Source organism: Oratosquilla oratoria, chromosome 30 (assembly GCF_046742065.1).
Source record: "Oratosquilla oratoria isolate Oo_2021 chromosome 30, ASM4674206v1, whole genome shotgun sequence".
In the NCBI taxonomy this organism is placed as follows: Eukaryota; Metazoa; Arthropoda; class Malacostraca; order Stomatopoda; family Squillidae; genus Oratosquilla; species Oratosquilla oratoria.
In genome coordinates, this window is record NC_134806.1 from 9448172 (window position 1) to 9474480 (window position 26309).

A 26309-nucleotide genomic window follows, 5' to 3' on the forward strand; every position below is an offset into this window, starting at 1 on the left:
CTTTTTTGTAAATTTTTGTCAAAATATTCCATTTCTCTTCTACTGTTGTTTCTTCTTTGTATATTTCTTCCCAGTTTTCCTTTTGAAAGAATTCTCTTATTTGATCAAAGTTTGTTTTTTCATACATCATTCTTCCTTTTCTATATTGTTCATTTCTTTTCATATATTTTTCTTCATTAAGTTCCAGTTCAATCAATATGTGGTCACTTTTACTTATTGGTGTTTTATATTCAATTTTGTCCACTATTCTAGGTTCAGATGTAATTATTAGGTCTAGTCTCGATGGCTCTTCTTCATTTCTATACCTAGTGTTCTCCTGTATCCTCTGTGTCATTGTATGGTCAGTAACCATCTCAAGTAGAGCGTTTCCCCATGAGCCGTCTCCACCCTTTACTGTCATTTCTTCCCAGCAGATTTCTTTGCAATTAAAGTCGCCCATCATAACTATTTTTCCTCCCTCTTCCATTATCTTGTTTAATGTTATCTTTGTGTCCTCTAACATACTTTTATGTTCACTCTCTTCCCATGAGGCTGTTTTCGGGGGCACATAATTTATCACAAACTTTCTGCTCTTCTTATCTCTGTCTTCTACTTCCATCATTATCATCTCTACTGTATTTTTCCATATGTGACACACTTCACGTTTATATCCTTTTTAGTCAGGAACATAACTCCACCCCCTTCCTTTTTTCACTCTGTTTCTAATCCAATAATTATATGCATCATGTCCTACACTGTTGGGTGGTAGTGGACCTTTTAATTTTGTTTCTACAATTCCCATTTATGTCCGGTTCTTTTTCTTTCAAATAATCATTCAGCTCATTCAATCCTGTTATTAATCCATCTATATTTGTGTAAGACACTCTTAGTTTTCTGCCACTTCCATTGTGTTCTCTGTTTCCCTTTTGTTTTTCTCTTGTATGTCGACTTTCTTTAGTTTCATATTCACTACTCTCCAATAGAATCTCTCTTTTTCTGACTCCGTTCTTATCTCGTTTTTTTCCTTTGCTTCAAGTCTTTTCTGTTTTTCTTCCTCTCTTTCCTCTTTATTCATTTCCCTTTTTATCCATACCTTTTTATATTGTTCACTTGTTGCTAGTTTCCCTGTTTTGGATAAGATATTCTCAGCCGTAGTTTGTGACCTGAATTTAATCTTAATTGGTCTGGTCTTGTCTGTACTATATTTCTCGAGCCTGAATTTCTCTTCGATTTGTTTCATTATTTCTGGTTCATCTTCCTGAACTAATTCTAGTAAATTTCTTACTTTTTCATTTTCCTCTTTGATTCTTGTGGTTCTATCTGGGTTATGTTTCTCTTCCATTCCTAATATAATTATACATTTCTTCTTGTCTGCTAAGTCTCTTACTATATTCTCCTTCTGTCTCATCACTTTAATAACTGAGTTTTCAGTTTGTTCATTCATTTGCTGTCTGATTATGTCAGTGAATGCAACTTTGTTATTTTCTTGTTTTTCCAACCCTCCTTGTTCTCCTTATTATTCTCCTTTAAGACTTTATTCTCATCTTTTACTTCTTTTAACTGTTTTTTTAATTCTTCAATTTCCTTAGTTAAGTTTTTGTTCGCCTTCTCTAGTTCTTCCAATTTTTCAACTCTCCGTATAATGTTGTTAACATGACCGAACCTACGCTCCAAGTCCTCGATCATCTTATCGACCTTCTCTTCTAGTCTTGTCAGTTGGGGGGGGTTTGTGTCCCCCCCACCCTCTTTAAATCCCTGGAAAATATTCTCATCACTTTCTACTGTATTGCTCTTATCTATACTTCTAATCTTTACATTTTTATTAGACATTTCATCGTCGCTCAGCTGGTCGGGGGGTCGTTTGTTTACCTTTCGCCTGTCTGCCTGGGCCAAGTCCTCTCCTTCCTCATTTCCTTCCATTTCCCTCAGCAATCCCTCCCCTTCTCCTCTTTCCCTACTTTCCCACTACCCCACGAGCAATTTCCCCCCACCCTGTAAATACAATAGGCACTTCTCTTTGCGTTGGGATCCACGAAACTTCAATTTTCTTCAGAACGTCTTCTAAGCCGTCCGTTCGTTGAAGTGTGTGTGTGTGTGTATGTGTATTTACCTGGTTGTATCCTATGGGAAGGGGAGCTATGCTCATGGTGTCCTGTCTCTGTATCTTGCAGTATCTAAATTGTTCTTAAATTCGTGTATGGTTTTTGGACACACTATCCTTTTGTCCAGTTTGTTCTATACATCCACCACTCTGTGAGGTAAGCTGTCCTTTTTCAGGTCTCTTTTATAACTGTCCTTTTCCAGTTTCTTTCCATGTCCTCTTATATTTCTTGTATCTCAATTTAGTAAGTCTTCTCTATCAAGGATTTCTGTACCTCTCATTATTCTATGGTGGTCAATAAGTCTCCTCTTTCTCTTATTTGTTCCAGGATTGTTAACTCTAGTTTTGACAGTCTCTCTTCATATGACAGCTCTGAAAGTGTAGGGGCCATCTTTGTAGTTGCTCTTTGGATTCTTTCAATTTTCCTTACATTCTTTTTGGTACTGGGTGACCATAGTATCACTGCATACTCCAGTTTTGGTCTTATCAGTGTGACTAGTATTTTCTTCACCATTTCTTCATCCAAGTAAATGCCACTTTTGTTGATCTCAGCAAGTTGTAGGTTTCTCTGACAATTTTGTTTATCTGTTTATCAGGGGACATGTACTATGTGATGATTACTCCCAGGTCTTTTTCAAATCCCACTTTCTCTACATCCTTTTCACTGATTTTACATTGTTCTGATATCCTGTTTTTATTTTTTCCAAATTCCATTATACTACATTTCTTCATGTGTAAGTCCGCTTCCCACTTCTGACTCCATTCCCAAATTTTGTTCAGATCTCTGTTGTGACTCAGTCAAAGGATTTTACAAAGGATTACAAAGGAGGAGCATGCCAACAGGAGACCTTCTGGTCCATAACTAGGTCTAATGAAAATATATATATATATATAAATAAATAAATAAATAAAATAATAATAAAAATAATAATAATACATACATACATACATACATATACCAAGGCTTTTTCCCCCTTACAAGGGAGGTAGCCAAAAAGAAAAGGCATAAAATCATTCCCACCCATTCCATCCCTAAATACACTCCACTCCCCTTCACCCTCCCTCCTATCTTAGCACCTCCTGGATGACGGGTCATCCCTGCACCTTGTCCACTGCCCTGGGTCAGATGCAGTGTCGCAAGGCACAGCACACCCACAGCAAGGCCGCTTCATTAAATCAGCGACCCCCCTCTCCGTCCCCCCCATGCATAAAAGGTGAAGACGGGGAGAAATCCCATCTGGCTGTGTCAAATTTTGCTCACACATACTACCTCAGCCCCCATCCCCCCCACCCATTCCACCTAATGCATCACATCATCATCCATATACAACAAATATATAAAAGTGATAATAAAACAATAATAAGCACATAATTAAGTAAAGTTAAATAATAAACAAGCAGGTAAATAATAATAGACAGATAAATAATAATACATGATAATCAAGGATATAATAAAAAATATAACAACAAATAATATAAAATAAATGGCAGGCATTACAGCATCTTGCTTAGGTGTTTATCTAAATTAATCTTAAAGCTTCGAACTGAACTACATTGCACTGCCTCTGCAGGAAGTTTATTCCATTCATTAACTACACAGTTGGCAAAGTTGTTTCTACCCACTTCCAAATTCAATCTATTTCCAGACAGTTTGAGACCATTATTTCTTGTCAGATTCTCATTCAGTGTGAAAATTTTGTCTATTTTAGTGCTCACTTTTCTCAACAACTTTGTGTCATCAGCAAAGCTCATGTAACTGTCCACGCCTTCATCCATGTCATTCACATAAATAGCAAACATTACTGGGACCAATGCCGAGCTCTATGGAACTCCACTAATCACCTCTTCCCAAGCAGAACCTCTAAGCACTACTTTCATTTTTCTTCCATGCAAGAAATCCTCCATCCATTCCAGAAGTTTACCTCATATCAATTCTATGGTTTTCAGTTTTCCTAATGTTTTATGTGGCACTTTATCAAAAGCTTTTTGTAGATCTAGGAAAGCACAATCAGCATCCATCTCTTTCCTATATTACATCTAATAGTCTTGAGCAAAAAGAGATCAGACTTGTGGCACATGATATTCCCTGTCTGAATCCAAACTGTCTTGGGTTTAGTATGTTCTCCAATTCTGTAATTTTTTATCATAACCAGCCTCAAATTCATGTACAGTTCCAACTTAATCTATATCCTTGATTTCCATTTATCATATTCAGATTTGAACTCATGTATTGTTGGAGCTTGGGCTATATCACCTTCTAAATTATTCAAAGTATTTATGCATCTATATTGAAACTTGTATTTTTTCACATCCTGTGTTATTTACCTAGTTGTATTTTACGGGACGGGAGCTATGCTCGTTGTGACCCGCTTTTGTATCTCTCCACATCCAATTTATTCTTGAACTCGTGTATAGTTCTGGCATTCACTGTTTCACAATTTAGTTTGTTCCAGACATCGATCACTCTGTGCGGGAAACTGTTCTTTTTCTGTAATTGTTATTCTTTAACTTTTTATTATGTCCTCTTGTTTCTCTCTTGTCCCATTTTAATAGGTCATCTCTATTGAGAACTTCCATCCCTTTCATAATTCTGAAGATGGTCAACAGGTTGCCTCTTTCCCTTCTGCAATGTTGACAGCTGTAATTTCTCCAATCTTTGTTCATATGTCAAATTTGATAGTGTGGGTGCCATCTTTGTCGCCACTCTTTTGATTCTTTCTAATTTCTTTGTGCTTGGTGCCCACATTGATATAGCATATTCTAGTTTCGGTCTTATCAATGTAGTAATTATTTTCTTAACCATCTCTTCATCCATGTGTGTATCTACCTAGTTGTATCTTACAAGAAGGGGAGCTATGCTTGTGGTGTCCCGTCTTTGTGTCTTGCAGTGTCTAGTTTGCTCTTAAATTTGTGTGTGGTTTTTGCACATACTATTTTGTCCAGTTTGTTCCAGATGTCTACTACTCTGTGTGGACTTTTTTTTTTTTTTTTTTTTTTTTTTTTATGTCCTCTTGTATTTCTCTTGGCCCAATTTAGTAAGCCCTCTCTATCAAGGACTTCCATGCCTTTCATGATTCTGTAGATGGTCAGTAGGTGCCTCTTTCTCTTCTTTGTTCCAAAGTCAGTAATTTCAATTTAGCCAGTCTCTCCTTATATGATAGGTTTGAAAGTGCTGGGGCCATTTTTGTGGTTGCTCTCTGGATTCTTTCAATTTCCTTTATATTCTTTTTGGTACTGGATGACCATAATGTCACAGCATACTCCAGTCTAGGCCTTATTAGTGTGACTAATACTTTTGTAACCATTTCTTTATCTAAATAGGTAAAAGCCACCTTTATTGATCTTAGCAAGTTATAGGATTCTCCAACAATTTTGTTTATTTGTTTATCAGGGGACAAGTCATTTGAGATAATTACTCCCAGGTCTTTTTCAGATCCCACTTTCTTCACTTCCTTTGCTCCAATTGTATATTGTCCAGATATTCTTTTTTTTTCTGAACTCTATTATGGTACATTTCTTAACGCTGAAGTCTACTTCCCACTTCTGATTCCATTTCCAAACCTTGTTTAGGTCTCTGAAGTGATTCACAATCCATTTCGGTTTTCATTTTCCTCAACAATTTAGCATCATCTGCAAAGAAACTCATGTAGCTTCCACATCTTCATCCATGTCATTCACATAAACAGTGAACAATATTGGAGCCAATAATGATCCCTGTGGAAATCCACTAATCACCTCCTCCCGAACTGAAAACTTTTCTTTGAGCACTATTCTCATTTTTCTACCATGCAGCAAATCCTCCATCCAGTTTAGTAGGTTACCTACCTCCTATGTTTTCCAATTATTAAAATAATTTTTTGTGTGGTACTTTGTCAGTTTTTTTTTTTAAGACTAGAAAAGCACAATCAGCCCATCCATCCCTTTCTTGTATTATATCTATTAGTCTTGAGTAGAAACAGATTAAATTTGTAGCACATGATCTTCCCTGTTTGAACCCAAATTGTCTCGAGTTTATTACATCGTTTTCTTCCATGTGTTTTATCCATCTATTGATAATTTTTTCACAAATTTTGGCTACACTGCTTGTAAGGGAGACCAGTCTGTAATTTGTTGGTTCTTCCTTGTATCCTCCTTTATATATTGGTGTGTGTGTGTGTTTTTACCTAACTGCTGCATAGTTAAAAATAACAACACTCATGGCACAACATACCATGCCATTACATCCAGCATATTATATATATATACATTAGTGTCCAAATAAAAATTAAAAATTTTACTTACATCAACAGCAACAGTAAATACTGGAGCATGTGATGGGCCTTCCTGTGACAAAATATTATACTCCAGTCCAGGTCGTAACTCATTGAGTGTGCTGATGGGATTCTTGGGTTGAGGAGGTCCAATTTTCCTCCTCTTGGCTGTGCCTAAATAAAGTAGGCAGTGTTAATTTTTGTACAACTGAAAAAAGTAAAACTGGAATGGAAATAAAATTACAATAAAAAGTTCACCTCATACCCCTACAAGTCAAATGTGTACATATCAAACATGTTTTTGTTGAAGTTACATTGGAACAAGGTAGTGGAGGAAGAATGGGTATGGTTCAAGGAGGGAGTCACAAGATGTGCAAAGTTGGCGTGTGGAACAATACAAAGTTCACCTCATACCCCTACAAGTCAAATGTGTACATATCAAACATGTTTTTGTTGAAGTTACATTGGAACAAGGTAGTGGAGGAAGAATGGGTATGGTTCAAGGAGGGAGTCACAAGATGTGCAAAGTTGGCGTGTGGAACAATACAAAGTTCACCTCATACCCCTACAAGTCAAATGTGTACATATCAAACATGTTTTTGTTGAAGTTACATTGGAACAAGGTAGTGGAGGAAGAATGGGTATGGTTCAAGGAGGGAGTCACAAGATGTGCAAAGTTGGCGTGTGGAACAAAGAGGATGGGAGGAAATAGAAATGGTAGAGAGTGGTGGGATGATGAAGCAAAGAAGGTTGTAGAACAGAAGAAGCGAGACTTCACAGATTGGTTACAAAATAGGATGAAAGAATCATATAAGAGGTACAAAGAAAAAGAGAAGTAAAGCATAAGATAAAGGAGGCAAAGAGGAGAGGTGTGAAATGGAGTAGGAATATGACAAAATTTTGAAAGTAATAAAAACATGTTTTGGAAGGAAATTAAGAGAGGAAGGAGGCAAATCAAGTAGAGAAGAAAAGGTAAAAGGTGCAGATGGAGAGATGATAATGGAAGAGACGGCAATAAGAGGAAGATGGGCAGAATATTTTAGGGAGTTGCTAAATGTGAAGGAGGATTGTGAGGGAAAATTAGTTGCAGTGGGAAGCACTAAGGAAATGACAGTGATGAGTGAGGAAAATGAAGGAGAAATAAGGAAATATGAAGTGAAGGCAGTTATTAAACTGATGAGAGAAGGAAAGGCACCTGGGTTGGATGGGTGTCATGTGAAGTGTCTAAAAAAGGGAGGTACAGTGATGGTGGATTGGCTGGCGAGTTTGTTTAATGTTTGCTTAAAAGAGGGTAGAGTGACGGGACTGGAGGAGTGCCTGTATAGTTCCACTTTACATGGGAAGAGAGACAAGTGTGAGTGTAGTAATTTCAGAGGAATCAGTTTGTTGAGCATAGTTGAGAACCTTATGGAAGGGTTTAGATTGAGAGAATTAGGAAAGGAACAGAGGGAGTAATTGGTGAGGAACAGAGCGAGTTTAGGACAGGCAGGAGTTGTGTGGATCAGATTTTTGTGGTATGACATATATATGAGAAAGCTTTAAGTAAAGGTAAGGATGTTTTTTTGGCCCTTCATGGATTTCGAAAAGTTTTATGACAGGGTAGACAGGAAGGCACATTGGGAGGTATTGCAGAGATAAGGGATAGGAGAAAAGCTGTTAAGAGCAGTCAAGAGTTTTTATGAGAGTAGGAGAGCCTGTGTTAGAATTAGAAATGTAGAGAGTGAGTGGTTAGAGATAAGGGTGGGACTTCGCCAAGGATGTGTTATGTCACCTTGGCTGTTCAATCTATACATGATGGGGTGGTGCAAGAGGTAAATGCAGGGGTAATGGGCCAGGAATTGAAGAGGTTTAAAGAAAATGGAGAAAAATGGGAGATAAGCTAGCTGTTGCTTGCTGACCACACTACGCTTGTGGCAGGTTCAAAAGAGGGATTAAGGAAGTTAGTGACAGAGTTTGAGGTGTGCAAAAGTTGAAGATAAAAGTGGGTAAAAGTAAGGTGATGAAATGTACAAGGGGAGAAAGTGGCAGCAAATTGGAAGTGATTATTAAGGCGCTAATTTGGCAGGAAAGGGAGTAGAAGTCGAATGTAGATTGAGAAAAGAAAGTAAATACCTTGGGGATTAAAAATTGTAATGAGAAATACATATTTAGGAATGGATGCTAAGAGGAGATTGTATGAAGGAGTGATTGTGCTGACAGCACTGTATGGGGCAGAAACATGAAACATAAGAGGAAGAGAGGAGTTTGAATGTGTCGAGATGAGGTGCCTGAGAAGTATGATAGGGGTTACTAAGCTGGAGGTGAGGAGGAGAGTGGGGGTGGAAAGACAGTTGGTAGGTAGGGTGGATGAAAGAATATTGGGATGGTTTGGACACATGGAAAGAATGAGTGAAGAAAGATTAGTAAAAGAGGTGTGGAAGGCAGAGGTGGAAGGAGTGAGCATGAGGGATCGACCAAGGATGAGATGGATGGATGGGGAAAAAAGGTATTGGGAAAGAGGGGTATGTCTGTTGAGGAAGGAAGGGAGAAGACAGAAGATAGGGTGAGTGGAGAATGGTTGTGTATGGGTGATGCTGTGATGCATGGAAAGGATGGGGGGTGAGGGAAATGTGTGAATGATATTTTGACACAACCCAAAGGGAATTCTCCCCATCTCTTTTTCTGCATGAGGGGACAGAAGGGGGGGGTGGCACCAATTAAATGAAGCGGCCTTGCTGTGGACGTGCTGTGTCTTGCTACATTGCTTCTGACCCAGGGCAGTGGGCGAGATGCAGGGATGACCCCTCATCGAAGAGGAGCCAAGATAAGAGGGAGGGAGGGGTGTGAGTGGGAATGGAGTATGTGGGGAAGGAATGAGAGTGGAATTTATGTCTTTGTTTTTTTGGTATAAGTATGTACATAACATGCCCTTTCCAAAGGAAACCTATGATTTACAGACAACAGAACTCCTCTCAATACAAATGGAAATAGAGAAAACAATTTACAATATCACTAATATTTACATATCATACAAAAGAATACAAAGGAAGTATATGCCAACAGAAGACCTTTTGGTCCATAACTAGGTCAGATGTGAAAAAACATATATATATTTAATAAAATAATATACAAATAAATAAACATATATATACTAAGGGCTTTTCCCCACTTACAAGGGAGGTAGCCAAAGTCAAAAGGCATAATTCTACTCCCACCCATTCCACTCCCATTCACCACCCCTTCCTCCCTCCCTCTCTCTCATCTTGGCTCCCCATGGATGACAGGTTATCCCTGCATCTTGTCCATTGTCCTGGGTCAGAAGCAATGCAGCAAGAGAAACCACATCCACAGCAAGGCCATTTCAGTTAATCAGTAACAATCCCTCTCCGTCCCCTCATGAAGAAACATTGAAGACTGGGAGAAATCCCTTCAGGCTGCATCAAAATATCATTCTCACATAACCACTCCCTAACCCCCTATCCCTCACCCACTCCCTTCCATGCATCACAGTATCATCCATATACAGCCATTCTCCACTCACCCCTATCGTTTTCTTAATTTGCTCCTCAACAGACATCCCTAAAAGCCTCTTTCACCTCATCCATCCACCTCATCCTTGGTCTCTCCCTATTTATTCCAACCACCTCTGCCTTCCACACTTCTATCACTACTCTCCCTACACTCATTCTTTCCACATGTCCAAACTATACTACCCCAATACTCTTACATCAACCCTATCTCCCATTTCCTTTTCCACCCCCGTTCTCTGCCCTATCTCATTTTTCACTCTACCCAACCTTGTAACCCACCATACTTCTGAGATATTTCATTTCAAACACATTTAAACTCTTCCTCTCTCTTTATGTTCCATGTTTTTGCTTTATACGGTGCTGTCGGCATAATCACACCTTCATACAATCTCCACTTAGCATTCATTCCCAAATGTCTATTCTCATTACACTTTTTAATCCCCCAAGGCATTTACTTGCTTCTCTCAATTTACAATCTACCTCCACCTTCATTCCCCCCCTTTCCTTCCACATGCAACCCCAAGTACCTAAAAATATCCACTTCCTCCAGCCTCTCTCCCTTATTACCTACTTCCAAATTGCTGCCATCTTCCTCCTTGTACATCTCATCACCTTACTTTTACCCACATTTATCTTCAGCTTTCTCCTCTCACAAACCTTCTCAAATTCCACCACCAACTTCCTTAATCCCTCCTCTGATCCTACCACAAGCAGTGTCATCAGAAAACTGGTTTACCTACCACTTTTCTCCATTTTCTTTAAATGTCTCCAAACCCCTACCCATTATGCTTCCATTTACCTTCCACACCACCCCACCCATGTATTATTGAACAGCCAAGGCAACATAACACATCCCTGGTGAAATCCCACCTTTACCTCAAAGCTTTTACTATCTCCATTTCAAATTCTAACAAAGGCTCTATTCCTCCTGTAAAAACTCGACTGCTTTTAACAGCTTTCCTCTGATCCCATACCTCTGCAAAACCTCCCAGACAGCCTTCATTTCCACCTTGTCATAACTTAAAAAAAAAAAAAAAAAATTCTTACATATCTGTCTTACCACAAAAATCTGATACACACACCCCCTATCTTTCCTAAACCCAGTCTGTTCATCACCAATTACTCCCTCTGTTCCTTCTCTAATTCTCTTGATCAAAACCCTCCTGTAAGCCTTCCCAATTACACTCAACAAACTAATCCTTCTGAAATACTCACATTTGTCCCTTTTCCCTTGTAAAGCTAAATTATACAGGCACTCCTCCAGTCCTCTGGCACTCTACCCTCTTTTAGACAAACATTAAACAATCTCACAGGCCAATCCACCATCACAGTCATTTTTCAGACACTCCACATGACACCCATCTAATCCAGGTGCCTTACCTGTTCTCATTATTTTAATAACTGCTTTCACCTCATCTTTTCTTATTTCTCCCCCATTTTCCTCATCCATCACTGTCATTTTCTTAGTGCTTCCCATTGCAACCACCGTTTCCTACCCTCTTCCACATTTAGCAACTCCCTAAAAAACTCTGCCCATCTTCCGCTAACCACCACCTCTTCCATTATCATCTCTCCATCTGCATCTTTTACCTTTTCTTCTACTTGATTCACCTTCCCTTCCTCTCTTAATTTCCTTCCAAAACATCTTTTTATTACTTTCAATTTTTTTTTGCCATACTCTTCCCCCATTTTACATCTGCTCTCCTTTATCTTATGTTTTACTTCTCTTCTTTTTTTGTACCTCTTATATTTCTCTAATCTTATTTTGCAACAAGTCTGTGAATGTTCATTTCTTCTCTTCTACAACCTTCTTTGCTTCATTATCCTACCACTCACTACCCTTCCATTTCCTCCCATCCTCCTTGAAACACCCACATTCCTCCTCCACTCCTACCCTCTATCCTTCACTTCCTCCCACTCTTCTCTCAGCTTTTTCTTCTACTCCTCCTTTAAACCAGTTTACCCTAAGCACCTTTCTACCTTGTTCTTTTTCTCTTTCTCCATCGATCCTCCACTCTCAACTTACCTTCTGCCAAAAAATTATCTGATATTCCTCCACTCTCTCCCCTTTGAACATCTACATCCAAAACTCTTCCTACTCTCCCTGGATATCACTACATAGTCCATTAATGCCCTATCAACCACCCTTCCATCCACCATCCTCTCCCATGTGTACTTGACTTTCTTCCTAAACACTGTGTTAACTATCATCAACTTTCTAAACACATCTCCACAATCAACTCTCCACTACAATTTTTTCCTGGCACTCCACACTTCCCAACCACTCCATCTATCGGTTCATCTACTCTTGCACTGAGATATCCCAACACCAATTTTTTCCTGGCACTCCACACTTCCCAACCACTCCATCTATCGGTTCATCTACTCTTGCACTGAGATATCCCAACACCACTACATTTAGATAATGATAAATAATAATAATTTATAATACATAATAAAAATAAAAATACATAATTATAAAATAAATACATATACTGGACTTTTTCCCCAAGGGAGGTAGCCAAAATCAAAGGTATAAAACCACTCCCACCCATTTCATCCCCACATACTCCATTCCCATTAACCACCCCTCCCTCCCTCTTTTCTTGGCTCCTTCTGGATGACCAATCATCCCTGCATCTCACCCACTGCCCTGGGTCAGAAGCAATGCAGAAAGACACAGGACATCCACAGCAAGGCAGCTTCATTTAATCAGTGACCCCCTCTCTGTTCCCTTATGCAGAAAAAAAGAAGATGGGGAGAATTCCCTTCAGGCTGCATTAGAATATCATTCACACATACAGTCAAACCTCACACACTGAAGAAAAAAATTACTTGCTTAATGAGCACCACTTTGTGATACATACGCCTGACACAAAGGCTCCTTTCTACCTAGCTAGCCATGAGTCATGAGGAACATCTCCTTGCAACTTGTGGCTAGCTTATTCCAGTCTGCTTCTCAACCAGTATTGCCACTGCTTGAAATTTTCTACTAGACCTTGGATTTTTTACTTCAACCTTGGAGTCTTGATTTTTTTATATTCTGGTAAATATTGTAGTTTTCATGTAACTCAGCAAATTCAATTATAAAACCATGATTATCTATTGAACTATTCTAACACGCTTTTCTTCTATGGCATTTCTGTAGTAAATGGCATGCTTTTTGAGTTTTGCTTTTTTTTTTCTAGCCAATCATATGTAGCCATGAGTGTCATGAGACTCTACTAACCAACATTTATGCTGTGGAGCCGCAACTCCCACATTTAGTTTGAACACAGTGGCTATAATGCTAGGTTATGCATGTATGGGATTGGGTAGGCTAGGTTAGGTTGGTTTAATTAGAATTACCCATTCATCTTTTACTTCCCTACCCAAAGACCCTGATTCCCAGCTCCCTGGCTCTCACTCCCAAAATTGTGAAGGGGGAGGGAGTAGCATACCTCAAAAACGAGGCATTTCTAACAGAAATTTCATAGAACTAAACTGTTGTAGCATCATCCACAATAATTGTAGGTTGGGTCCATAACTCAAAAACATGTCATTTTCAATGAAAATATCATAGAAGAAAAATTTCTTAGGATTGTCCAAAACAGTAGAAAACGTTTTTGTAATAAAAATTTCTGCAGGTGCAATTCTAGATATTTTTCAACCATATTGTAATAATTGCATTGTGGTAGCTATGTGAATCATGAAACACGACTGGAAACAAAAATGTTAATGTGGTGATTGATTTGTGATGAAATAATGTGCCATACATAAGTTTGTTATATACATTCAGTACGAAGCCAGTGATGGGAGCTGGACATGTATCACACATGTAGGGAGTGAACATTCTGTTCATGTTTCGGGAAGCTTGGCTATCAGTCTGTGTTTAGCACTCGTTCTGCCAACATCTTAGTATCGCTTGTAATTGTACATTTTCCAAACTTGTGTTCAGATGCATAATTTGTACTTTTTTTTTCAGTGCAAGGTTTAATAGCCCTTGCAAGAATGTCCCCAGAGAAAAAACACAAGAAGATAGGGATAAAAGACAAATCAACATAGAAGTGAAACAAAATCACTAAGAAGCGAGAACGAGGTATGAGCGTGGCTGACATAGTTCACACATAAAATTGGACTACATCAACAATTTGCACTATCCTCAAGAACAAGGACAAGATTAAGGAGATACATGATTCAAAGGGAGTGCCACGAATATCTATGCAATGGCAACATATTCTTGATGATGCTGAAAGGTTGCTTCTCTTATGAATCAATAAGAAATGCAAGGCGATATTATTAACAAGACCATCGTTTGTGAGATGGGAATAGTAATTTTCGCCAACTTCATTAAGAAAATGTCAGGGGCAGCAACGGACAAAGAAGCATTCAAGGCAAGCCATGGGTATTTTTGAGAAGTTTAAAAGAAGAAATGGCATCCACAGCATTGTGAGGCACAGCGAAACAGCAAGCTCTGACACAAAGGCAGCAGAAAACTTAATCAGTGACGTTAGGAAGCTCATGGATTATAAGGGTTACCTGCCGCAGCAGGTTTTTAATTGCAATGAGAAGAATCTTCTCTGGAAGATGCCGAAGCAAACCTATATAACAGCAGAGGAGAAGGCATTGCCCAGCCACAAGGCAATGAAAGACCATTTCATGCTGCTGTTTTATGACAATGCATGCAGCTATTTGAAAGTGAAACTGGTACTCATTTACCATTCAGAAAACCCACACGCTTTCAAGAGGTGTAAAGTCCAGAAGAGCAGGCTAAACATAATGTGGTGATCCAACAGCAAGGCTTGGGTAACACATGACCAATTTACTGATTGGATTAATAAGGTGTTTGGTCCTTCTGTAAACAAATATTTGCTTGAGATGAATCTGCCACTTCATGTCTTGCTTATTATGGACAACGCTCCTGCTCATCCTCCAGGTCAAGAAGATGACCTCCTTGAAGATCCAGTTCCTGCCTCCCAACACCACTCCTTTACTCCAGCCCATGAACCAGCAGGTCGTCTCAAAATTTAAGCTCTACACTAAAGCGCTCTTCAAGCATTGTCTTGAGGTGATTGAGGGGACCAATCTCACTCTCAGTTTTGGAAAGACCACTTCCACATCATTGCCTGCCTCAAGATGATCAACAAGGCATGGGAAGGGATCACCAAGAGAACCCTTATTTCGGCTTGGAAGAAGCTTTTGCCTGACAGTGTTGTCAAATGCGACTTTGAGGGGTTTGAGCCAGTGCCTGTGGAGCCTGTAGTTGATGAGATTGTGTCTTTGGCCAAGACCATGGGGCTGGAGGTGAATAACAATGACATCGACAAGCTTGTGGAAGAGCATAGACAGGAGCTGACCACCAAAGAGCTTATGGAATTGCATTCTGTTTCACAGCAAGAAGCTGTGGAGATTTCATCCCCCCTTATAAGGGAGGCAGCAAAGTCAAAATGCATGTACCCAGTCCACTCCCTTCCACCACCCCCTTTCCTTTCTCTCATCTTAGCTCCTCATAGGAGAAGATAGGGTCATCCTTGTCTCCCACCCACCACCCTGGTTTAGATGCAATGCAGCAAGACACAACTCATCCACAGAAAGGCCACTTCACTTAATCAGTGACTCCACCTCTCTGTCCCCTCATGTGAAAAATAGATGGAAGAAAATCCTTTTGGGCTGCATCAAAATATCATTCACACATAACCCCTCCCAACTCCCCCCATCCCCTACCCCCTCCATTCCTTGCATCACAGTATTATCTATACACAGACATTCTCTATTCACCCCTATATACTGCCTTCTCCCTTCCTTGCTTAAAAGACATTCCCCTCTTGCACAAAGCCTATTTCACCCCATCCATCTCATCCTCAAGTTCACTCCATCCACACCTCTTCCTTCCACACACTTTTTAATAATCTTTCTTTACTCATCTTTTCCCACGTGTCCAAACCATTTCAATACCCTTTCATCTCCTTTTCCACCCCTACTCTCCTCCTTACCTTGTTTCTCATCTACCCAACCTTGTAACCCCTTCCATACTTCTCCAACATTTCATCTCACATTTAAACTTCTCTCTGCCTCTCTTAAATTCAAAGTCTCAGCCCCATACAGTGTCATCCGCACATCACCACTTCATATCATCTTCTCTTTGCATTCATTAACAGATCCCTGTTTCTCATTACCCTTTTTAATGCCCCAAGCTATTTACTTGCTTCTCTTAATCTACAATTTACCTCCACCTACACTCCTCCCTTTACTACCACATACAACCACAATTGCCTAAAACTATCCATTTCCTCTAGCCTCTATCTTTTGAGTTACTTCCAACTCTCAAAGAAATCCTTTATATTTTTTCTGGTTCTTTGATTGTCTTTTTGATACAGGTTTGTCTCTGAACTACTAAACAAACTGACAATCAACCCATGAATGAATCACATGCTCCAAGTATGAAAAAATATTAAATCTACATCATCACAAGGTGTTACTCACCATCATGAAGAATATACAGAAGGTCATTATGCAGATCTTTTAACAACTTTCTTCTATAATGCATGACACTTGTTATCAGGTAAACTATCCAAAGTTTCTTAGGGAACTTGACCTCCACAAGAAGAGATGTGCAAGTCTGAGAATATCAACTACAGTATATCTAAGTATACCTTCACTTCCAACCACAGGTAGTTATGTTCACATGTGATGACATTTTGTTATCTAAGTTGAAATAAAATAATGTTTAATATATTATGCAACAACAAACTACTTTCAACACAGATATACTTTCACTGACAACTTTGAAATATAGTTTCATCAAAGAAATAATCTCTTTTTGATTAAATTTGTTATCTTGATAGTGTTCAATATTTCTCCCACAATCAAATGTAGCTCCATTCCTTTTATTTTGCACATAAACACAAAATTAGTATCACATGATTAGTATCTTTGTTTTCATCATTAAAAATAATACAGTTGAACCTCGAAAGCCCGGACTAATTGGGGGGAAGGGTGGTCCGGTCATCGAAAATATCGCCCTAGTACCCGTAGATTTTCATAGCGGTATACGTATAGGTAATGTATGATATGGCATACAAACACATAAGAATAATACTCTAACACTGTAATAACAGTACTGTAATAATAATGCTATAATACTAATAATTCTGTAATAATAACTGTAATACAGGCATGTAAATATACTGTATATACAGTGTACTATACTCTATTTTTTATTATGTACACTGTAAATATCGGAAGGTATGCACGCGGGACAGTGGTGGCGGTCAGGGTTGCCGCGTTTTCTACACTGCCGTGTAGAATGGGAGTGTTGCCATACCGGGGCATACATTTTACTCGGGCGTGTGCCGACTTACATAGCAAGATATACTTGTCAAACTTTGACAAAATATTGGTTCTAGTTTTTTTTATTCAGTAAGATATAATTTTTATTATTATTATTATCGCTAAAAGAAAGCTGAAACTTTAGCGTAGAATTTTTTCTACACGGTAAAAACGTATCTTTTGGGGGTATAATATTTTATAAGTAACACAATTACCAATAAAAGTCATATTTTGATGTACCATTTATTATTTGATAACTAGTTCTATGATTTTTAAACAAAATTTTGAGTTTTTGAATGTTTTTAACAGCCCGCTGATATGTAGAAAAAAATTCCTCATGTCCTTGTGCAGTTGCCACATGCCGCTATTTTACTACGTTTTGGTACAAAATTCTACGGAACGGCAGCCCTGGTGGCGGCTTGACTGGGCCAGGTTTGAGTACACGTGTACAGCCGTCGTTGCCACCTACCGGACAAATAGGGAACTTTGCTTGAAAAGTCGGCCCTTTGTTCATTTCGACCGGTCATACGAGGGTCCAGGCATTCGAGGTTCGACTGTATATACATATACCAAAGGCTTTTTCCCCCTTACACGGGAGGTAGCCACCATTCCATCCCTAATACACTCCACTCTCCTCCACCCTCCCTCTTATCTTGACACCTGCTGTATGACGGGTCATCCCTGCATCTTGTCCACTGCCCTGGGTCACAAGACACAGCACATCCACAGCAAGGCCACTTCATTAAATCAGTGACCTCCCCCTCTCCATCCCCTCATGCAGAAAAGGAGAAGACGGGAAGAAATCCCTTCAGGCTGCGTCAAATTTTTCTCACGCATAATAGCTAACCCACCATCCCCCCACCCATTCCACCTCATGCATCACATCATCCATATACAGTACAACCATTCTTCATTCACCCCTGTCTTCTGTCCTCTCCCATCCTTCCTCAACAGTCATTCCCCTCTTCCCCAAAGCCCCTTTCACCCCATCCATCCATCTCATCCTAGGTCACCCCCTCATGTTCACTCCCCCCACATCTGCCTTCCATACCTCTTTTATTATACCTCTTTCATTAGTCTTTCTTCACTCATTCTTTCCATGTGTCCAAACCATCCCAATGCTCTTTCATCAACCCTATCTCCCAACTCCCTTACCACCCCTGTTCTCCTCCTCCTCACCTCCTCATTTCTCACTCTATCCAGCAGCAAAAAAAATACACGGGAGCGACAAGCGATTTCGCTCGGGAAAGCTCCAATATAGCTCTCGCAAATCCAATAGCCAGAGCGATCCCCCACAAAAAATCGCTCCCGCGGCAAGATTCAACGTTTTTCATGCATTATCCATCATTTAGCAATACCTGAATCCCATCACCATTGATGAAAGAATCAGAGCAAACACTTACCCGTGATCAATCATTGCATTATCAATCGATATCATAAACGCATCGCATCAATCAACTTTAATTTGTTGATGTACGTACATATGTGTATGCGGTATAGCTGCTAGAGTTCAATGGCTTACCTAGCCTAGCTTCGTATCAGCTGCATGCGCGTGTATACTAGTACATGTTGACTAGACTCTACACGACTATCGTGCTACTTAATGTCGCTAGTTGCGAATTGCATGGTACCTGTATGCAGGGAAGTTCATTGGTTGCATGCAGCTAGCTGCCCAATCAACGTGCTGACTACATGTACAATGTACCATACCCAATACCACATCACCGCATGCATACATACACTGTACATATGCAAACTCGTTCGAGTCCTAGGAGGGAAACTGGGAAATCCCATTTATAACCTCGTTCGCGTATTTATGAGAAAACAAAATAGAATCAAATGTTTGGTTAGCAATTGAAAGTAAATAAATTTAAGTATAAATATGAACATTTGATATATATTTAGTTCATAAATATGGATCTTTGGAGGGAGAATAAAAAATACAAAAATAAAAAATGGTTCGTTAGCTAGGTCTACGTTTGTACGTCACGTCCATGCCAAACTTTCGATGATTGTACATCATGGAGTGATTTCTAGTGAAGCGAGCGAAGATGAGTGAAGATGGTTTGCCCTCAGATTCAGTCTTTTCAGAATCGAGGGAGTGTGTTTTGACGGCAGGAACCGCTTCTGGACCAGCAAAGCCTAATTCAAACTCTACGGGCAAGGGCCAAGGAAAACGAAAACCAGTAAAGCATGAATCTACTATACGCTCGTGGAACCTAGATTGGCTTGAAGTGGATTGGGGCAGTGATGGTACTCTAACGGTGTATTGCAAGGCTTGTCGTGCATTTCCACACCCCAACCACTGCCAGTGGAAACAGAGGCGCTGTGTCTGCCAATCAGTTTCACCCATCCCCCTCCCCCCAAAATTAAAGGCTGATTTGTTTAAAGAAATATAAATCTTTCATGCACATGAGTAATGAGTTAGCCTTCCAATAGTTTGAAGGAAATCGAACCTGCAAAAACATGGCTCTGGAAGTATCAAAAATGGCTCTGGTAATTAAAAAAATGGCTCTGGTGAAATTTAGAAAAAAATGAAAAATGGCTCTGGAAAAAAAAAAAAGTATTTTTTCTCTGCTATCCAGCCTGGTAACCACCATCATACTTCTCAGACACCTCATCTCAAACACATTCAAACTCCTTCTCTCTTCCTCTCATGTTCCATGTTTCTGCCCCATACAGTGCTGTTGGCACAATCACTCCTTCATACAATCTCCTCTTAGCATCCATTCCCTCTTAACACTTTTTAATCTACCGAGGCATTTACTCGCTTCTCTCAATCTACATTCTACCTCCACCTCCACTCTTCCCTTTCCTGCCACATTTGCACCCAAGTATCTAAAACTATCCACTTCCTCCAGTCGCTCTCCCTTAATGCTCACTTCCAGTCTGCTGCCACTTTCACCCCTTGTACATCTCATCACCTTACTTTTACCCACATTTATCTTCAACTTTCTTCTTTCACACACACTCCCAAACTCTGTCACCAACTTCCTCAATCCCTCCTCTGATTCTGCTACAAGCGCAGTGTCATCTGCGAACAACAGCTGGCTCATCTCCACTTTTCTCCATTTTCTTTAAACACCTCCAATCTCTGACCCACCACCCTTGCATTTACCTCTCGCACCACCCCATCCATGTAAAGTTGAACAGCCAGGGCGACATAACACATACCTGACGAAGTCCCACCTTTACCTCGAACCACTCACTTTCCATTTCTAATCCCGACACATGCTCTACTACTCTCATAAAACTCTTCACAACTCCTAGAAGCTTTCCTCCTATCCCGTACATCTGCAAAAGCTCCCACAGTGCCTTACTGTCTACTCTGTCATAAGCCTTTTCCAGATCCATAAAAGCCCAAAAAACATCCTTATCTTTTCCTATAGCTTTCTCACATATCTGTCTTACCACAAAAATCTAATCTACACAACCTCTACCTGTCCTAAATCCACACTTTTCCTCACCAATTACTCCCTCTGTTCCTCTCCTAATCCTCTCGATCAAGATCCTCCCATAGGCCTTCCCAACTACACTTAAAAAGCTAATCCCTCTGAAACTACTACACTCACACTTGTCCCTTTTCCCTTGTAAAGTGAAACTATAAAGGCACTCCTCCAGTCCTCTGACACTCTACCCTCTCTCCAGCAAACATTAAAACCTCACCAGCCAGTCCACCATCACTGTACCTCCATTTTTTAGACATTCTGCATGGCATCCATCCACACCAGGTGTCTTACCTGCTCTCATCATCTTAACAACTGTCTTCACTTCATCCTTCCATATTTCTCCTCCATCCTCACTCATCACGGTCGTTTTCTTAGCACTTCCCACTGCAGCTATCTTTCCCTCCCTATCCTCCACATTTAGCAACTCCCTAAAATACTCTGCCCATCTTCCCCTTACTGCCTTCTCTTCCATCTGCACCTTTTACCTCTTCTTCACTACTTGATTTGCCTGCTCTTCCTCTCTTAATTTCTTTCCAAAACATCTTTTTATTATTTTCAAAATTCTTTGTCATACTCTTACCCCATTTCACATCTGCTTTCCTCTTTGCCTCCTTTACCTTGTGCTTTACTTCTCTTCTCTTTTCTTTGTACCTCTCATATGACTCCCTCATCCTATTTTGTAACCAATCTGTGAAAGCTCGCTTCTTCTCTTCTACAACCTTCTTTGTTTCCTCATCCCACCATTCACTACCCTTCCTTCTATTTCCTCCCATCCTTCCTGTTCCACACACCATCTTTGCACACCTTAAGATTCCCTCCTTGAACCATCCCCATTCCTCCTCCACTCCTAGCTCTACTCTATGCTTCACTCCCTCCCACTCCTCCCTCAGCTTCTTGTACTCCTTCTCCTTTTCATTTAAAGAGTTCACTCTAAGCACCTCCCTAACTTTTTCCTTTTCCTCTTTCTCCATCTATCCTCCACTCTCACCTTCCTCCAAAAAATGATTTGATATTGCCCCACTCTCTCCCCTTAGCACATGTACATCCTTAACTCTTCCTATTATACTCCTATCTACCACTTCATAGTCCATTAATGCTCTATCTACCACCCTTCCATCCACCACCCACTCCCATGTATACTTATGCTTGATTTTCTTCCGAAACACTGTATTTGCTATCATCAACTCTCTTTCTAGACACATCACCATCAACTCTCCACTACGATTCTTTCCTGGAACTCCATATTTCCCAACCTCTCCATCAATTCGTTCACCTCCTACCCTAGCATTAAGGTCTCCCAATACAACTACATTGACATTCCTCCCTAATCCCTCTATGCACTCATTTAAATCTATCCAAAAAGCCTCCCTTTCTTCTACACTCTTCTCACTACCAGGCCCATATGCACTTACAAAAACCCACATCTCTTTTCCCAGTTTCACCTTCATCCACATTATCCTCGAAGAAACCTCCTTCCACTCCACTACACATTTACCTACCTCTTCACTTACTAGTATAGCCACCCCTTCTCTCCCTCGCCCTCTCTTCACTCCTGAGAACCTCCCAACTACACTCCCAAACTCACACTCGCCCTTCCCTCTCAACTTAGTTTCACTCAAAGCCAACACATCCATCTTTCTTCTCACAAACATACTACCTATCTCTTCCCTTTTAATCTCACCTGTACCACATCCACGCACATTAAAAAACCCAAACCTTAGGGTGCTGGTTGGAAAACTCCTAGACCCTCTTATGCCTTTACTTTTTTTAGGAATGTCCCCTGTGGGGCTACAGGGAGAATGATGACGGGTCCCAACCCCTATCCCATTTTTCTCCCCTCTTACGATCAAAGTGGGAATACTTTGTGGCACCATTCTTTTCCCCCCACCACAGGGTAGGTGAAACAAGGAAATGAAATTCAGAGAAATGGTACAGGACAGCAACAAGGGGTTGGGGGGCAGCGAGGGACAGTAGCAGTATAATAAAAGTTTCATCATTTCTCTGTGAGCAGAGTCCTCCTCTATCACAGAAAAAATTATGTGTGGCTCTGGTCCATAGGGGTGCCCCATATAGAGCCTAAAGTATCAACTACATGCTACTTTGCCATAACAACATGCAGCCAATACCCCAGACAGGACCATACATAAAAATACAACAAAATAATAATATCAACCTCATTTGGGGGCACTGGCTAATTTTCTAGCATTAACCCCTTCCATACGGTGCCGCACACGTAGGCGTCATGGACTTAGATCTCGGTGGCAGCAGCCAATGCCAGCCGTACGACGTGTCGTAATAATACTCGCATCATAAGATATAGTCACCGCTTATATTGATCGTTCTCTCTTCACCCGTGAATTCTGATAACCATAGAAAATGCGATTACAAAAGAATTAGAAAGAATGTCATTATGGAGGGGCGACTACAATATATATAATCAAGACGCCGATATGGCAGCCTCGCGAATACACTCGCTCCCCATGACGCCTACGTGTGCGGCACCGTATGGAAGGGGTTAAGGGGGCCATCGCGCTCGAGAACGAACTTTGTCAATTACGATCAGAATTTCACGAATTTTTAATATGTTATATATACATATACTGAGATGTTCACCACCAATTTTCATATCATTTGGTTGAAAAACAATGAAGTAATTAAAAAAAACTTTTTTGAAAAATTACAAACGTTCTATCTCATTTATCCATTGACTGAACATGCTGAAAAAAATACCACAAATGCTCTATAGCAACATCTAGTTATTGTACAGTTTTTGGAATTTCCTCTTAGTTTAGGAGAAAGAATTTTTTTTTTTAATGTCAATGTTACATAGAATGCAATATATGGACTTCTATCACAAAAAATGAAAAATGCCACAACGAAAAAATTGCAAATTTATTCAGCTTTCAAATGATCTAAACCACATTCAATCGGCCAAGTAGTTATGGAGGAGATAGAAAAAATGTAGAGAAAAGTGTAGTTCTGAGATATTGAGCTTTGAAGTTCAAAATACATTTCCCTGCATTTTTTATATTTTTCATTTTGATTTTTTTCTCTGCGCCAATCTTCATGCATTCTATGTCATTCACATGTTATAATAAAGTGTAGCTGGTACCTGTTCCCCCCTTTTACGAGGTATTAGCCGCTCAGAAGGCGAGGGTTTCAGGAGGCACCACCTCCCTCATTGTCGCCAGGTTCGGTTACTAGAAAGCTCCCGGCTGATAATCGGAGCTGAACGATAGTTTTCTCTTCCTCTTTGTGGTCTTTGGTGTCCCTTTCCATTCTATGTCTTTGTCTTGTTCCTCAAGTGCTTTTGTAATGATGGGATTGACTCCAACCAAATGAGAAAGAAGATTATATGTCCTTCCAAAGTTATGATCAATGACAGTCGCTCTTGTGACGAAAAGCACTCGAAGCGTTTCAGTACGTCATGCATACTTGATGTTGATGGTTGCGGTGACGTCATTTGACAAACAGGATGTGGAGGGGCAGAGGAGGGCGATAACGCGGTCAGTACTGCTATGATCATCTCCAGTAATAACCGAGGCAGTACAATCTTTCTCAATAATTTGATTCAGTTTCTTAGCTCTTTCATGAAATGCACGTTTCTTCTTCGAATGTTTAGGCATTCTTGAAATGATTATAGCTTCAAATAAAAGTAAATTTAAGTTTTCCAAGGAGCAACCATTCGCTTTCTCTACCTAGGCCTACTCACAACAATTCTCTCAGTTTACTCATGTTTTTGACATATTCGAGTGCAAAGTGCTTTCCCCATGTGTAGGACAAGTTTCCAGCTAGTCTTTATTAGTGAATAACAAAATACATCGCATTTGTGCCATTTTTATTGTGATGAAATAACTTAGTCGAATATATATGCAGCAAAGGTGTAGTGGGAAGTGGGGTGTGTCAGAAAAATAGTCATAACTCCTTTATTTTTTAGTATTTTGCAGAAATATTTTAGAACAGTTGAAAAAGGCCACTAAATGGCAGGAAAATTGCTTTCTATTTTATATATATATATATATATATATATATATATATATATATATATATATATATATATATATATATATATATATATATATATATATATATGTGCACGAACATAATACAGCAAAGGGTCGAGGGTGGTGTAGGAAGTGGGGGTCAGAAATTTAGTCATAACTCCTCTATTTTTTAGTATTTCGCAGAAATATTACAGAACAGGTTGTTAGGAATCACATTGGTCCACTATTATCTGCTGACGGTCAACTTGAATATTCAAATGAAGGAATGTGTAATATCTTAAACAATTATTTTAGCTCGGTATTCGTAAACGAAACACCTCAAAGTGAACTCCAAACTGAAACCTGTGAAAAGTCTAGGGTAAACTTACTCGGTACGGTAAATATAACAAAAGAAAAAATTAAAAGGTGTATAGACAAACTAAGTTAATAAAACACCAGGGCCTGACAGTTGGTATCCAAGAATCTTAAAGGAAATGAAAAATGAGATTGTTGTTCCATTAGAAATTATTTTCAAGAAATCCATCATATCCGGAGATGTCCCAAGAGAATGGAAGCTAGCTAACGTTACTCCCATATTCAAAAAAGGTGACAAAAAGAAACCAAATAACTATAGGCCTATAAGTTTGACTTCAATCGAAGGAAAAATAATGGAAAATATCATCAGAGATGCTATCAAACATCATTTAGAAAGTAACCGTTTGATAAATGATAGCCAGCATGGTTTCAGACGGAAACGTTCTTGCGTGACTAACTTACTCGAATTCTACAACACAGTTATCTCGAATTATGACAAAAGAAACAATATAGATTTAATATATCTAGACTTTGCAAAAGCTTTTGATACCGTCCCACACGAAAGACTACTTACTAAATTAGCTTTGCATGGAATAAGTGGTAGCCTATTAGGTTGGACTAGTAATTGGTTGAAAGGTCGAAAACAGAGAGTTGTTTTAAATGGAAAAACTTCTGGATGGAAAAGTGTTGGAAGTGGAGTTCCTCAGGGTTCCGTTCTTGGGCCACTTCTATTCATAGTATATATAAATGATATAGACCATGGACTAAAATCTACTGTTTCCAAATTTGCTGATGATACAAAACTGTGCGGAGTGGCAAATGATCACTCAAACCAATTAGATATTCAAGAAGATTTAGATAAATTACAGCAATGGTCTGAAAAGTGGCTAATGAAATTTAACACAAGTAAATGCAAGGTAATGCACATAGGTAAAAATAACAGTAAGTACGATTACAAGTTATTTGGAAATTCGTTAACAAAAGTGGATAGTGAAAAAGATCTCGGCGTAATTATCAGTAACGACCTCAAATCATCCAAGCAGTGTATTTCAGCCTGTGAGAAAGCAAATAAGATTCTAGGACTGATTGCGCGATCTTTTGATTTCAAAAGTCCATCACTCATTAACAAGCTATATAAATCGTTAGTTCGTCCACATTTGGAATATGCTGTTTCCGTATGGTCACCGAATCTCATTAAAGACATTGACAGATTGGAGAGAGTACAACGGCGAGCCACAAAACTGATTCCAAATATCAAAAATAAATCATACGAAAATCGACTAGAACATATGAATCTGTTTTCCCTAAAAAAGTGTAGACTCAGAGGTGACTTGATACAGGTCTTTAAAATTCTAAAGGGAATTGACAACATCAAAAGTGACCAAATTTTTACATTGAATGAGAATCAGACAAGA

The 26309-nt window shown here is 39.5% G+C and overlaps 1 protein-coding gene across 4 annotated transcripts in view; it reads right to left on the bottom strand.

Moving 5' to 3' along the window:
- Nucleotides 1–26309, bottom strand: part of Adar (Adenosine deaminase acting on RNA) — a 132811-nt gene that overhangs the window by 84595 nt on the left and 21907 nt on the right. For 3 of the 4 annotated variants that reach the window (XM_076212552.1, XM_076212554.1, XM_076212550.1), the window contains exon 2: nt 6362–6504. In XM_076212552.1, coding sequence (XP_076068667.1) covers nt 6362–6504 — 143 coding nt within the window. Of the gene's footprint in view, nt 1–6361; nt 6505–16301; nt 16524–26309 lie in introns of all 4 variants that reach the window. The other variant, XM_076212553.1, reaches the window with a different exon arrangement.